We start from the raw sequence: 13,737 nt of genomic DNA on the forward strand, positions 1-13,737 counted from the left end.
ACCTGTCAGTTAAGTCTAGTGGCTGAGAATTAGCTTTTTACATCGTCTGCAGTGTCTGTTAATGTTGTTTTCGTGTGTTTACATAGATGAATATGGCCACGGTGTCAATGCACTGTACAGTTATGATCTTATTGCCACATTAGATCGTTATGATAACATAATATATGCCTTGATTCCTTGAAGATAAAAACCAAAAAATAGCACAACTGGAATAACTAAAGCAGTCGGGATCGGTGTTTTCATATGAAGCATGAGATCACGATGACGTGTGCAGGTGCTGTAGTGCTGTCCCAATTCTCAGGGGTACATTTTAAAGCCCTTCCCCATAACCCTTGGTTGTAAGGGCTAAGGGGAAGGGGTACAAAAATGGCATTGGGATTGGGCATAAGTGGGATTTATAAAGGTTCTTAAGTGTTAAGACTTTGTCTCAGCTTCTAAATTATTTAGGAGTGTTTGGGATTTATCTTAACCTAATTAGGAGTAACAAGATGGCAGCAGAGAGGAGGGGATCATGCACCTTTCAAGAACAAAAGAATATGTTACAACTAAATGATGGCAGGGAGTTGCTAAAACGTTTGATCATGAAGGTATTCTTTTTGTAACTAATCTAGTCAGAAATGTAATAAGTTTTCACATAATACGAAACAATGCCTTAACTGCAGAAATGAATTTAATAATCACTCTGTTTTTTGGCAACTGGAAAGATGCAGCAGTGCACCAGCGATGACTAATGCCGTGTTCAGACTGCATGATTTTAGCCCCGATTTTGACTCGTCAACAGGTTTTGAGAAATCTGCGTCAAATCCCTGCTGAAAAAAACAGCTTAAACCAGCCTAAGCTGGTTGGCTGGTTTTAGCTGGTTGACCTGGCTAGTTTTAGAGGGGTTTTGGCCACTTCCAGGCTGGTCTTAGCTGGTCAGGCTGGGAGATGACCAGCTAAAACCAGCTTGATAAGTCTAGTCAGGCAGGAAGCCCAGCCAAAACCAGCTATATCCAGCTTAAACCAGGCTGGTCAAACTGGTTTTAGCTGGTCATTTTCCAGCCTGACCAGCTAAGACCAGGCTGGAAACCAGCCTGGAAGTGGCCAAAACCCCTCTAAAACCAGGCTGGTCAACCAGCTAAAACCAGTCAACCAGCTTAGGCTGGTTTAAGCTGTTTTTTTCAGCAGGGATGCCTGAAATCACAGGCAAATCGGTGCTCGTTTACGTGAGTGACAATCACACAGTATGAACTATCGAAGATCTGAGATCTGAGAGAATCGCTGATGAGTCGCCGATGCCAGTGAAATTTTTGCCGTGCTAAATATCTGGAACTGTTGGCGATTCAAATCATGTCGTGTGAAATGAGTTTTGACTGAAAATAACATTGGCGATTGCCTACAGCCAATGAGAGAGCAGTATTCACTCGTGTGTGTTTGTGTGTGTGTGTGTACCTGCATCCCAGCGGATGGTTGAGGGAGAAGTTAAAAGCGATCATTTTCAGGTTATTTGGACCCAAGAAATGGATTAAAAACTAGTGGAGGTGTGACAGGAGCATCCGTGACTGTTTGACGTGTCATACAGAAAGTTTAAAAAGAAAGTTGAGGAGAAATTGCTAATTCCCTTCAAACCCAGGTGAGCAAATATGTACATTTTCTACCACATTAAAGGCTTCTTTCTCATCATGTAGTAACAACAAAAGATATACTACGTGTTTTTATGTGTGAGATGTAGTTTGGACAAAGTTGTCGTGGATTCTTCCTATTGTAAAATCATGCAATGTGAAAGTCCCTGTCGCCGATCCACTTTGCAGTGTTAACAAAGCAGGGACAAAACGCTAGCCCAGATAGTCATGCAGTGTGAAAACATCTGTGACACGACTACTTTGAAAATTATGCAGTCTGAACTCTGTATTAGGCCTATCACAATCCAATTTTGACACCTCTACTGCTGTGACTTCATCCTTGCAGGTTCCTAATAGGCTGATTCAGAGGTCAAGGGCGGCCATTTTGTGCTTTAATCATTGTAGTCCTTGATTTACAACACTTATGTCAGAACTTAAGAATCAGTCTCAAACTTTTACTGAAAGTTGCTTTTAGATTCTTTATAAGTGTCCTACCCTCAAACAAAGTCCTACTTTTTAATAAGATTTTTTTTAAATGTCAGTTTAAGACTATTCTTAAGAGCCTTTTTAAAAGTTTAAAACATACGGCCCCAGACCCCACTCTTTTAGCCTTCAGCATTTTCTGCTCATTGTTAATGGGGGGTGGGGGGTGGGGGAGTGTTGTGTAGCACAGATTCAACCTATAATGGTCAACTATGGTGCAAGGGTTTTGTATGCAGTCAAACTCAGCCAGCTCAGTGTTTCTCAGAATTTAATTAGTACAGAAAATCTTGCAAATATGGTCGCTGACAATAAACAATAGCAGGACAATTTTATTGTCAGTCATTCAGGTCAAATGGTCTAGCCCTTCTGTATAGTTTCAGTAGAATCTACCATTCCGATAACTTCAAGTTCATTACAAAATAAAGCATTTGAAATAAATAAATATATTTATATATAGATTTATAATTATACATTATATGTAGAAAATAAATATATTGTACATCTCATAAATAGGTTTGTCCATATTTACACGTCTTTCACTTACATTTTAATAATGTTCCTGGCAACCCGAACATTATAAGTCACTCTTTGTCAGATGACCAAAAGTCTCTGTCGCACACTTCAGCAAACACCATACATTTCCCTGCTTTCTTTGAAAGTGGTTACTTGTTTCAAACAAAAATGTATGTTTTGACCATCTCTTTAAATATGATCTGCGTATGCCTCTCAGATCTTTCACCAAGACAAAATGAGTGTTTCCATTAATATCACTTTTTTCACCATCTCACAATTGCTAATTTGATGGTTTCAGCAGAAATGGGTCATTGTTCTTCAAATATTTTTCTCCTATTAAGTGCCCTTAAAGATATATTTCATTTGAAAGCCCTTGCTTTGCATTTGTCCTACAGAAAGTTCTGGGTTGTACTCCCCATGTCCATCTTCTTGGTAAGTGCTGCGTCATGACCTTTCAACATGAGTTCGGCCCCAGGGTCACCAGACTGGACTTTTATCATTACACTCAACAGTTTTACTTCCTAGCTACTGGTGACAATTTGCTCAACAAATTAAGGTTTAAAGTAAACCCGAGCTTTGTTTTCCAGTGACAACATGCTCAAAATGTGGTCCACTTTACAGAGGAGTGGCTCACACAATGACTGTCTAAAGAAAGGGCGATTGCATGACACATGTCATTACGCCCTGAAGTCAACACCTCTTCCACAAGACATCTTTTGGCACCAGCTTTGGATGCAGGAATGTTCCCTCTTCTCTGTAGTTTAAAACCCATTAAGTAGAGGAAACGGAGCCATCCAGGACACACACGTACTGTTTATCTCAATCACCATTGGAGAGGGCCTCCTCATTTTGGACCAGAACCCAAATATAAACAGCTGTGAGACGAGAGAAGTAGGGTCTTGTATTTCTTTACGTTCTTCGTCTTTCCCATCCCGCACTCCTACTGTAACTCTCCAACCCAGGGACTCCAATGGATGCTCTGGTCACCTATGCTGGAACAATTCTCTGTAAGCTTGGGGTATCTTTTCTATCTCGACGGGCCTGGGCAGGAAGTGAGTCAACTTCTGATGCTTTTTAGTCCTGCTGCCTTCCCGAGGCGAGCCGTCCTTGTTCAGAGCCACGTAATAGTACCTCCCAGTGTCTGCATGCTTGAAGAGTGTCGACGCATACGTGTTGTACCAGTTCTCTTCAAACTGCTCACGGAAGACACACTCAGCCGTCAGCTTCTTCTGCAACCAGAAAAAGACACACGAAAACTTAGCTTAGATTATCTGGACACTTGATATACACAGCACTTGTAGTATTAGTGGAAAGATCTTGTTTCCCACAGTTATGAATAAGCTTCACCCACACCAGGGGTGTCCAGTCATGCTCTTGGAGGCTCACCTGCTTGACCAAGTTTAGCTTCAAATTTTCTGGCAGGTGTGCGGGAGCAAGATTAAATGAAGTCATCTAGGGCTAAACAGTTGAGTTTTAGCATATTTGGATTCATTCAGACAATCTCTGGGTCTGGTGGGAGCACTTTTAGCTTAGCTAAGCATAAATCACTGAATCAGATTAGATCAGAGCATCTTGCTTGATAATTTTCTTATTTAAAGTTTGACTCATCTGTAGTGCACTAACAAACTGTGTACTAAGAAAAGTTATTATTTTTTGAGTCAATATGGCTAGGAACTATACTTTCATTGTTATATTACGCAGCCCTTGACAATAGTCCTCAGCTAGGTAAATAGGTAACAGCACTATATAATATAATTTATGCTATGCTAAGCTAAGCTATATGTGCTCCCACCAGACCCTAAGATCCGCCAAAATGTTTGGCTATACTGTTCCTAAGGTATGTGTAAGTATTTATTATTTACTATTTTTTTCTCTTTTTTACATTTTTTTTTTAGGACAACAGTATATCCAGCAGAAAAGCTTTCCAAAAATGTCAATTTAAATTGTAAAAATGCCATTTTAAATTGAAGATGCTGTTTTAAATTTTAAAGATGTGGTTTTAAACTGTAAAGATGCCATTTTAAATTGTAAAGATTAAATTTTATATGGTAAAAATGTTGTTTTAAATTGTAAAGATGCTGTTTTAAATTGTAAAAATGCCGTTTTAAATTGTAAAGATGTCATTTTATATGGTAAAGATGTCGGTTTAAATTGTAAAGATGTCATTTTATATGGTAAAGAGGCCGTTTTAAATTGTAAAAATGCCGTTTTAAATTGTAAAGATGTAATTTTATATGGTAAAAATGTCGTTTTAAATTGTAAAGATGTTATTTTATATGGTAAAAATGTTTTAAATAGTAAAGATGTCATTTTATATAGTAAAGATACCGTTTTAAATTGTAAAGATGCTGTTTTAAATTGTAAAAATGCAGTTTTAAATTGTAAAGATGTTATTTTATGTGGCAAAAATGTCTTAAATTGTAAAGATGTCATTTTATATGGTAAAAAGGTCTTTAAAATTGTAAAGATGTCATTTTATATGGTAAAGATGCCATTTTAAATTGTAAAGATGCTGTTTTAAATTGTAAAGATGTCATTTTATATGGCAAAAATGTTTTTTAAATTGTAAAGATGTCATTTTATATGGTAAAGATACTGTTTTAAATTGTAAAGATGCTGTTTTAAATTGTAAAGATGTCGTTTTATATGGTAAAAATGTTGTTTTAAATTGTAAAAATGTCATTTTATATGGTAAAGATGCTGTTTTAAATTGTAAAAATGCCGTTTTAAATTGTAAAGATGTTATTTTATATGGCAAAAATGTCTTAAATTGTAAAGATGTCATTTTATATGGTAAAAATGTCTTTAAAATTGTAAAGATGCCATTTTAAATTGTAAAGATGCTGTTTTTAAATTGTAAAGATGCTGTTTTAAATTGTAAAGATGTCATTTTATATGGCAAAAATGTCTTTTAAATTGTAAAGATGTCATTTTATATGGTAAAGATGCCGTTTTAAATTGTAAAGATGCTGTTTTAAATTGTAAAGATGCTGTTTTAAATTGTAAAGATGTCATTTTATATGGCAAAAATGTCTTTTAAATTGTAAAGATGTCATTTTATATGGTAAAAATGTCTTTAAAATTGTAAAGATGCCATTTTAAATTGTAAAGATGCTGTTTTTAAATTGTAAAGATGCTGTTTTAAATTGTAAAGATGTCATTTTATATGGCAAAAATGTCTTTTAAATTGTAAAGATGTCATTTTATATGGTAAAGATGCCGTTTTAAATTGTAAAGATGCTGTTTTAAATTGTAAAGATGTCATTTTATATGGTAAAGATACTGTTTTAAATTGTATAGATGCTGTTTTAAATTGTAAAGATGTCGTTTTATATGGTAAAAATGTCGTTTTAAATTGTAAAGATGTCATTTTATATGGTAAAGATACTGTTTTAAATTGTAAAGATGCTGTTTTAAATTGTAAAAAGGCCGTTTTAAACTGTAAAGATGTCATTTTAAATAGTAAAGATGTATTTTTAAATTATGAAGAAACATTTGTAATTGTAAAGAGACATTTAAATATATATATATATTTTTTTAAACAGAAATCACAATATCGTGCAACTGTGCTAATTTTGCCAAGTTTTAATTCTAAGTTTTCATACCGTCAGAATCTTATACTGGCCCACGTCTATACCTAGCACAACAAAAGGGTACCAAAAGGTGGAGCAAAATGCGCAGCTGAACGCTATTGGTTTACAGAGATACAGCACTAGCTTGTGCACAAGTCAGGAGAATGAAAACAAAGGAAGCACCATTTTTAAATACACAGTCGAGACATTACACCGTAATAATATATGCATATAATAACGAGCCGTGGTCAACCCATGCTCAAACATAGCAAATGATTCTTTCAGCAACCTAAAACATGAAAAAACTGCCATGTTTAATTATTATCGTCGCCTTTTGAACTATTCAGAACTCAGAATGACGGAATTAATTTCTAACAAGAGGTTGATCTGAAGTTCTAATTAAAGCTTGTTCATAGAAAGTTTGGTAATGATCATTTATACACAAGTTTATTTGTGTAAAGCATCTGTTTTGTGAGAAGTGCTTCTCGTATGATATGTGAACAAAAACTTGGCGCTCCAATCTGCGTAAACCATTTAAATATCTGAATCAACGCGGGAAACTATTGGTCATAACATCTAAATGGTAATCTACGATCTGTCCATCAAGAGAGAAAGATATCTGACCACATGTTTAAGCACTGACATGCCCCCCTCCCATTTCCAGACCTCCAGATGCTCTGGAAAGCATGAGGGTGTGAAGACGTGGTACTGTTCCTTTCTCACAGCGCACAGTTTACCCTTGTCACCATCGCACAATGTGTGGAGTGGAAAATATCTTGAGGCCAGACAGCAGGTGCTCGCAGCACCAGAGAAGGGAAAGTCATTACGGGCAAGCTTTGCAGTTTACACCCAAAATCATTCTTCAAAACTGTTAACCTTTTTGTCTGCTTCCCCTATGATGCAACAAGCTCTCTCGCACAAACACGGCAGCTTGAGAGAGTCTGTGTGGGCTGCTACTACTACACCACTGACAGAACTCCATGAGCAATGACTTCGGGTTAAGCAGGTGAACATTCGCTGGCTGACTACACTGATGAGAACAATAGAAGACGCTGGGGCTACATCATGTTTCCTGCCAAGGAACAGTCATGCAATGGGCCAGGTTTGAGTCTTGGTGTCAAAATGATACATTTAAAATTAGTGTTTAGGATAAAGTCAACTTTAAAACTTCTGTTAAATCGTTTACAGTGTATAAATGGAATGTTAAAGATAAAATATGTAATATAGGACTGCTTAATTGTATCAGCTACTAATTACTGAAACATTTTTTGGGTTACTGATAGATTCTGTGCCATGTCAGTAAGCTGTAAATCAAGGGTCTCAAACTCGCACCCCGTGGGCCAATTGCAGCCCGCGAGATGATAGTTTGTGGCCCCCACCTTAATTTGAAAGTTTAATGTTAGTTCGGCCCGTGAGTTTGATATGTATAGCAATTTACAGTGTTGTGTGCGGAGCTAAACGAACCCACCAATCACAGTGGGGTATATGGCTCTCAGGGGCGGGACATCTGCTGGATTTGACGCGAGCAGAGAAACATTTCCCAGTGCAAGTGACTGCAGCGTTCCCATGGAGTGTTTTCCTTCTTGTCTGCTAACTGTCTTGTTTCTATTGGGCACACTCGGACATTCATCCCAGCGCGCTTCATTCACAACACTTCAAAAGAAGACATTAAATTCCTGCCCAGCGAGACATTACACGTAGATTAATGTATATAAATCAGCACCTACTTTGATTCAGTTCTTGTCGGATCTTGTTCCAGGAAATGTCAGATATTTGTATTGTTATTTATTTTAATTGATTCAGCACTAACTAGTGCACAGTGAATACCTGTCTGTGTCATACCTGCCAGCACTCCTGTTTTTCCCGGGAATCTCCCATATTCCAGAGCCATCTAGTCATTTCTCCTGGAATACTCCTGGAACTACACCCCTTCCCCTGGTCCTAAGATAATGTAATGTAATGTAATGTGTGTTTATATAGCGCATTTATTGTGTATGGCCATACACCCAAAGCGCTTCACAATCATTAGGGGGGTCTCTCCACACCTCCACCAGTGTGCAGCATCCACCTGGATGATGCGTTGGCAGCCACAGGACAACGGCGCCAGTACGCTCACCACACATCAACTATTAGGGGAGTGATAGAGCCAATTTAGTGGATGGGGATGATTGGGAGGCCGTGATCGTAAGGGCCGCTTAAGGGACTTTGGCCAGAACACTGGGGTTACACCCCTACTTTTTACGAGAAGTGCCATGGGTTTTTTAATGACCCCAGAGAGTCAGGACCTCAGTTTAATGTCTCATCCGAAAAACGGCACCCACTGACAGTATTGTGTCCCCTTCACGTCTACTGGGGCATTAGGACTCACAAAGACCACAGGTTGAGCGCCCCCTGCTGGCCTCTCTAACACCACTTTCAACAGCAACCTAGTTTTCCTATGTGGTCTCCCATCCAGCTACTGACCAGGCTCAGCCCTGCTTAGCTTCAGTGAGTAACCGGTCTTGGGCTGCAGGGTGATATGACTGTGCCTAAGGTGTTTGGTACAATCTATAACACCCCCAGATCACCGACTTTTCCAATGACAGCCAGTGTCCAGTACATAGGACACACAAAGCACCCCCCCCCCCCCCCCAAAGCTCTTCTCCTCCCTCCCCCCATTTTCATTTTTTCCAGCCTCTCTAAAGTCTCTGAAATTTACTGGACACAGATAATCCCCACACACGCAGACTTTTAGGTTTTTCCAGCCTCTGTAAAGTACTGGACACATCCTCTTCCTTGACCCCAAAACACCCCTCACCCTCCAGTCTCCCAGATTTTCAGAGACAAGTGTTGACAGGTATGGTATATGTATGTGTGTGTGTGTGTGTGAGAAAGAGAGAATGAGTGCCAGTGTTGCCAACTATTTCCATTGAAAAGTACCTAAAGCCTGCCCGAAAAGTAGCTAAATGTTGCCAGATTACATTGCACACTAATTTACATATCAGTGACATCATCACATAGAAGCGTAAGCCTGTCATGTCTCTTTTTAATATATATATATATATATATATATATATATATATATATATATATATATATATATATATATATATATATATATATATATATATGTATATCTTGTTTAACATTGCATTTTTTTTTCATTATCATTTTATCCACCTGGCATCCTCTATGTTCCTTCTATAGTTCATAATTTTTCATTATGCTGTTTAAATTTACTGTTCAATAAAAAATAAATAAATAAATAAAGCCCGTTATGTTTCTACTCTTTGAGGTGCCTTGTATTATATTATATTAAAACATTACAACCAGATACACAATAAATAGGTTCCTATTAACATATTACTTTGCGTGATGACATGATTGCGTAATCGCCACTTAAAACTACACCTTGATGTAGAATACAAAATAATTAATGTTTTCTCAAATTGACTGAACATCTCAGCAAAAACTTTATTTGAAATATGTCCATTTAGATTTGTATGAAAAATAGAGTTGACTATATAGTTGTAACTATTGTATACTATTTGTAAAAGTAATACAGTTTTAGATAAGAATTTTTTATTTTTAAATATAAGACTGATTATAAACAGTTACATTATTTTAAACAACGTCTGGATGTAATGTTTTAATATAATATAATACAAGGCGCCTCAGAGAGTAGAGACATGATGGGCTTACCCTTGTCAGATACTTAAAGATGACGTCACTGATATGCAAATTAGTGTGTGACATCATCTGGCAACATTTAGCTACTTTTCAGGCAGGCTTAAGCTACTTTTCATTGGAAATAGTTGGCAACACTGATTCATACGCGGCAGGACAAAAGAAAAGTAAGGAACTCAATGCAGCCTGTAGTCGTCTGCAGTCACAAATCGACACCTGTCCATCGGCAAGAAGAGTTTCCGGTAACCTGGACCAATTATAGGGTCACACCGTTATTTGTGGGTCATTTGCATCGCTCCACCTGCATTGTATTTGCATTGCCTCACACAATGAGCATTACATATATTTCTATATGATGTACAAGTAGTCAAAACAAATGACAACAGCACAGTGTTGCTTTCCTGTAACAACAGCACGGCAGATAACAGTGTCAAATCAATATTATTATTAGTACTACTATTTATTACTACTAATAATAATAATAATAATTCGTTACATTTATATAGCGCTTTTCTGGGCACTCAAAGCGCTTTACACAATGGGGGGGAATCTCCTCATCCACCACCAGTGTGCAGCATCCACCTGGATGACGCGACGGCAGCCATTTTGCGCCAGACCGCACACCACACAACAGCTGATTGGTGGGGAGGAGACAGAGTGATGATATGCCAATCATGATATGGGGAGGGTTAGGAGGCCATGATGGACAGAGGCCAGTGGGCAGATTTGGCCAGGATGCCGGGGTTAAACCCCTACTCTTTTTCGAAGGACATCCTGGGATTTTTAACGACCACAGAGAGTCGGGACCTCGGTTTAACGTCTCATTCAAAAGACGGTGCTCACTGAGCAGTATAGATCAATCAGAAAACAATTACTGATTGTTTTATTTTCTTATTAATGTTTAATTTGTTTATTTTTCAGTTTATTTTGTGTTTAGAAATTCCAATCTTCTTAAATCTCTTATACAAAATAAGATAAAAAAATAAACAAATTAAAAGTTAATAATTAATAATATAATTAATTTCTTTTGGAAAACCTGTTGCGGCCCAGCCTCACCCAGACTTGGCCTCCAGCGGCCCACAGGTAAATTGAGTTTCAGACCCCTGCTGTAAATACAAATACTGTAGATACTGCTCTGTGATTTACACTTGTCTTCCTACCAGTGAAGATGTTTCCTTTATCTTTATGCAACTGAAATACCCTGAACTCAAATCTGTTCAAGAGTCTTCAGGTGGTTTGCTGTGCGACTGCATGCTGACTTGCATTTACAATCTGATTTAATGGGACGTTATCGCATTACACGTGAAGTCATCTCTTCTTGCTTTAAATAGGTTTGTTTTAATTCAGGGTCCACAGAAACGTACTGGGGGCCCCTGCTTATTGTCTCTGGAAATCTGATAGCTTGTTTCTCTCGCAAGCATGGCAAAGTCTGCAGAGGGGGAGGCCAGGCGCATTTTCCTATATATGGTTCTCTATGCTAGCATACGAAAAGTCAGTCAAAACCAGCTACAAGCTTTCATCTCCTGGTCTCCGTTACAATTAGCTCTCCAGCAGATTACAGCGTGGTCTTCATGCAAGAGACCAAGAGCTCTCAGCTCGTATATCTACGATATGTGGGTGTGTATACGTTACATGCTTCATGTGTCTCAGGGAAATATGTAAATATTTTAAGTATGGAGTGAAATGAAGAGGCAGCGTTTTTTTTAGGTTGAATGTGCTGTCTGAAAGGTTGTTTTTTTAGTGGAAAGTTACAAAGACAAAAACAAGGTGAGCCACACACAGACCCACTCTGATCAGAGGTCAGGGCTTGCAGCAGTGGAAACACTGCTTGTTTTGTCTGGTTAAGTTGTACATCTACATCATATGGGGAACAGACTATGAGCTGGTGGGTGGGTTGTCGTTTGCTCCTCATTCCAGCCCTGACTGCATTCCTATTGGAAGACTTAATAGAGCAGAACCTTCTGTTGGTGGATATTGTTTAGTGTGTGTGTGTGTGTGTGTGTGTGTGTGTGTGTGAGAGAGCACTGCAGGAGTTTGACTTACCGACCCATAGAGTTCACCTTTTTCATTCATCCCCAGATAGAGACCAGCATCCACGCCTCGTATGCTCACCAACCCGACAGCCAGACTGATAAACTCCAGAATACCTGCCACACAACAGCACACGTCAGACAATGACCAGACACATTTACTACTGCAGCACAGCTGTACGTCAGCAGAGAAAATATTTCGAAGATGTTCTGTCTCACCCCCATTTTCCTAGCATCAAGAAACAAGCTAAACCATCCTAAAGTGGTTGTTAATTCAGCCTGACGGAGCTAGTGGTTAGAGGGTTGGCCAGCTACTGAGCTGACAAATGAATGAAACCCTACCTTAACCATCAAAGCATGTCAACCATCTAGCCCCTGCTGAGAAATCCAGCTTAAACCAGCCTAGGCTGGTTGGCTGGTTTTAGCTGGTCGACCAGGCTGGTTTTAGAGGGGTTTTGGCCATTTCCAGGCTGGTTTCCAGCCATTTCCAGCCTGGTCTTAGCTAATCAGGCTGGAAAATGACCAGCTAAAACCAGCTTGACCAGCCTGGTTTAAGCTGGACATAGCTGGTTTTGCCTGGGCTTCCAGCCTGACTAGGCTGGTCAAGCTGGTTTTAGCTGGTCATTTTCCAGCCTGACCAGCTAGGACCAGGTTGGAAATGGCTGGAAACCTGCCTGAAAATGGCCAAAACCCCTCTAAAACCAACCTGGTCGACCAGCTAAAACCAGCCAACCAGCCTAGGCTGGTTTAAGCTGTTTTTTTCAGTAGGGGCAGTAGCTGTATTCTGTTGTCCTAGCTCTATAAATCCGCATTGGGTTAAGCCTCTCCTCGCTATTATTGCAGCATCTCTTATCTAATTAACTGGCTTATGTTTTTATATACAAACCAATATTGTGTTAAGGTATCCCCATAGCCATCCATTTGTGTCCGTTTTCAGGATACAAGCTCAATCTTGGCCAAAACCAGCTGTTCACACGCTTTTGATTAAAGACTAAAGCAAAAACTACACCTTTGTGGCCTTTTACCACCACCTGGACCGAGTATGTTGTGATTTGGATGCCAAATGACGACACAGAAAACTCTCTGAAGCTGGGTTAAGCAGAAGCACATTTCATATGCGTTTAATCAAAGACACTGCCAGCTTGCAGCATTACCGACAAACGGCTAGCAATTGCCAGAAGGATGCCAGAAACATGACCGCGGACCACCCAATCCAGTAAAGGCAGCTTGTCTCAGCCTAAAAACAAGCATTACAACTGGATTCCACAGTGGTCATGCTTTAATTTAGAGCTATTCCTGTTTTCTGAGCGAGGGCTGCACCTGCACAATGATTACTGATCAGAGCGATGTCAAAAATTCTCATGTCTGGACTCTGCTATCATTTGTTTATCATTGTAATACCAAGCACTTCTTGACTGATTTATTAGTGCTGTAATTAGTAGTGTCTGTGCCTGCGTCGGCCGGAGTCCTTTGAACACATTTTCAGAGAAATAACAGCCTCACGCTGTGAGCTTGTTTTCCTCTGCGGAGAAGCACCTGCATCCCTTGACCCTGCTTTGGAGTTCGCCAGGGGCAATTCCAGTGTGAGTAGGAGAGATGTGCTGCTCTTGCCTAATAGGTGGACTGATATACTGTGCTCCCAATAAAATTTGGAAACCTAAAGTGCCGGGAATATCCGAATTTTATTGCATTCATTAAAATATCAAAATGTCTGCGCTCAAATGACCTTGGATAATTTTTTTTTTTTTGCTTGTCTATGTTTTTTATTGATTTAAATTCTATACATTTTTAGCATTTTAAATGTCTAACATTTTTCCTTTTATAGCTATTTAAGAGTTTGTGCATGTGCTAGGCTATTTATTCTTACGTTAT

At 38.9% G+C, this 13,737-nt stretch overlaps 1 protein-coding gene across 1 annotated transcript in view; it reads right to left on the minus strand.

Annotated features, from left to right (window-relative positions):
- Positions 1-3,580: 3,580 nt before the first annotated feature.
- Positions 3,581-13,737, minus strand: part of fgf16 (fibroblast growth factor 16) — an 11,701-nt gene continuing 1,544 nt past the window's right edge. The window contains 2 exon segments of the mRNA NM_001040407.1: positions 3,581-3,826; positions 11,879-11,982. Coding sequence (NP_001035497.1) covers positions 3,581-3,826; positions 11,879-11,982 — 350 coding nt within the window.

This window comes from Danio rerio, chromosome 14 (assembly GCF_049306965.1).
Source record: "Danio rerio strain Tuebingen ecotype United States chromosome 14, GRCz12tu, whole genome shotgun sequence".
Taxonomy (NCBI): domain Eukaryota; kingdom Metazoa; phylum Chordata; class Actinopteri; order Cypriniformes; family Danionidae; genus Danio; species Danio rerio.